Raw genomic sequence first — 2,500 nt, 5'->3', positions numbered from 1 at the left:
GTTGTGCATGGAAGTCGGCGAAGTGGAATCACGCCGAAGAACACAGCCATAAATTAGCTTCAAATGCTCCCATCGCCTTGACATTTCACCTAGATCATTGTCGAAAGTTGCCCCAACCATTGCTTTCCTTCATCGCTCTTCATTGCTCTCGTGACACTTGAATGCTCGTCAGACTTAAATGTTCTTTTACAACACCGAAGACTAAGAATGGCCCTTTCCTGCAGTCAAATTACAGTTCCTCACAGGGATCACCCTTTGGAGCCCTGATCAGTTTCTTAATTTATTTCATGTAAGAAATTCCGTGTGTCCTCGCGCCAATCTGTTCCCAAGCCACCTTTTAAATTATAGGTTTCTCTCGTTGCCACTTACTACAAGCAAGAGCCTTCCTCACGCAAGCTTGTTTGTCAGTGAAAACAGACTATGATTATCGCTACCCAATAAAAGTTTAATATAATTCTGTGCAAGGATGGCGCAGTGGTGAAACCACTCGTCTCCTACCAATGTGGCTCGGGTTCGAATCCCATACTCGGCGTCATATGTGGGTTGATATTGTTGGTTTTCTACTCTGCACCTGGAGGTTTTTCTCCGCTTATTCCGGATTTCACCCTCAAAAACCAACATTTGACTTGATTTGCTTTAATTGTTGATCTCAGTTTACAGTATCCCCAATTAGTGCTCCATTGCTAGAACGACTAGTTCCTTTTCTTTCCCTTTCCTTTTAATAGATCTTAATAAGCTTACATCGATCGATCCCGCGTAAAGGCCTCAAGGCGTCTTATTTGATAAAGAATGAAAACTTAATTAATAGGTCTTTTACTTACTCCACAAAGTACAAATAGCAAATATTATGACTGCAAGATGCTCGATGGTTTCCATTCTTGACTGTACTTCAGTAAGTATTTAGGTCCGCAAATATTTTAACTTATCAGCAGGGATCTGCAAAGAAATGAGAATACCATAGCGATGTTGAAATTTTACCTAATGTAGCAAACGTTTAAACTCAAAAGCGGAAAGAGTTTTAAAATGAAATTGATTGAGTTACTGAATGTGTAAAGCGGTTTCGGCCGCCTCTAGTTCTCTCGAGAGCGCTCTAGGCCAAATTATTCCCTTAGTTTTATTTTCGATGTTTCGTTTTGTTTTCACGGCCTAATTTCTCAATCGTTCGACCTGGTTATGTGACTCTCTATATTCGCTTACATGATACCACCAGAAAATGTCATACTGGAACGAGTCATACCGAACCGCTCGTGGAATGATTTCCGCACAGGTCCCTATTTCATTAAAGATGCAAACAGACAAATTAATTATTCATTCGGGCTATTGTTTTGGAGAACAATATGTATGCCCAAGGGTATCGAATATATACATGCGTGGCTAATTTGTACTTACGGGATGAACAAAATTGGATCTCATTGTCTCTCTCTCTCTCTCTCTCTCTCTCTCTCTCTCTCTCTCTCTCTCTCTCTCTCTCTCTCTCTCTCTCTCTCTCTCTCTCTCTCTCTCTCTCTCTCTCTCTCTCTCTCTCTCTCTCTCTCTCTCTCTCTCTCTCTCTCTCTCTCTCTCTCTCTCTCTCTCTCTCTCTCTCTCTCTCTTCTTTGCCCTCATCGCTCAGACCATGTTTGTTCCTTTTCGTCCCGGGTTTCCTTTGTCTTGCCTTTGTATTCCAGATCCCGCTAGGCTTTTTCTGCTATTTTATATGTCTCTCGCAGCTCGCCTTGAACTCCGTATCACTGCAAATCTCTGGATTACTTGTCCCTGTTCTCGACAACTAAGCTAACGTGTCAAGTTGCTAATTCATACCTTGAAAATGTTATTTACTTTGAATTCTGGTTGATTATTTACATGACAATGATAAGTAATTATATGCAGGTGCCATGCCGAGCACTTACCATCGAACCTAAAACTCGTAAGTTACCGTTCAGGGGTCCCCGTTTACTACTCTTGAAACAATCCCATCCCTTCAATAATGTTGACCCTAACCTAATAAGAACTGAAGACACTCTTTAGGCTTAAGGTCGATCCCAGTAATATTTTAATTAGCTTAATCCAGTATTTCTGTGATCTGTGACTTGCTTCTTTTTCATCGTCCGTGCTGCACACTTATGGATACGTTGCAAGGAATTGGACCACGTTTCCTTGTGTTTGGCGCCTCCTTTGTGGGAAATTTTAATGCCGGAATTCATTGAAAGATAAAATCTTTCAGGCGACCTTAATCCTTCTTTTAGATCAAGCTGTGAAGAAAACCAAAATGGCCGCTAATAATCCGTCTTCGTCTGCTGAATTAAAATTATGGAAAATGTCTCGCCTTCTAGCCGATCACGAGCCCACAATCTACTCTCGTGGTCAATAATATCCCCTAAACCTGAGCAGAGAAACTGAATCGGGAGATGGATTTTTTTGACGATGCTCTAGAAAAAACTGCAAATGACAATCTTCAATCCACCAGAACTCATAGTTTTCTGGTATTAAGCTTTCCCTTGAACAAAAATTAGCCCTAACT

The 2,500-nt window shown here is 41.1% G+C and overlaps 1 protein-coding gene across 1 annotated transcript in view; it reads right to left on the bottom strand.

Moving 5' to 3' along the window:
• LOC137988631 (uncharacterized) overlaps window positions 1-937 on the bottom strand; it is a 45,016-nt gene extending 44,079 nt beyond the window's left edge. The window contains exon 1 of the mRNA XM_068834617.1: window positions 822-937. Within this exon, the coding sequence (XP_068690718.1) occupies window positions 822-876 (55 nt within the window). The 5' untranslated portion in view covers window positions 877-937. The remainder of the gene's footprint in view (window positions 1-821) is intronic.
• Window positions 938-2,500: the final 1,563 nt, after the last annotated feature.

Source organism: Montipora foliosa, unplaced genomic scaffold (assembly GCF_036669935.1).
Source record: "Montipora foliosa isolate CH-2021 unplaced genomic scaffold, ASM3666993v2 scaffold_423, whole genome shotgun sequence".
NCBI lineage: Eukaryota > Metazoa > Cnidaria > Anthozoa > Scleractinia > Acroporidae > Montipora > Montipora foliosa.
The sequence above is the reverse complement of the archived record's forward strand: the minus strand, read 5'-3'. Positions and strand labels throughout refer to the sequence as shown.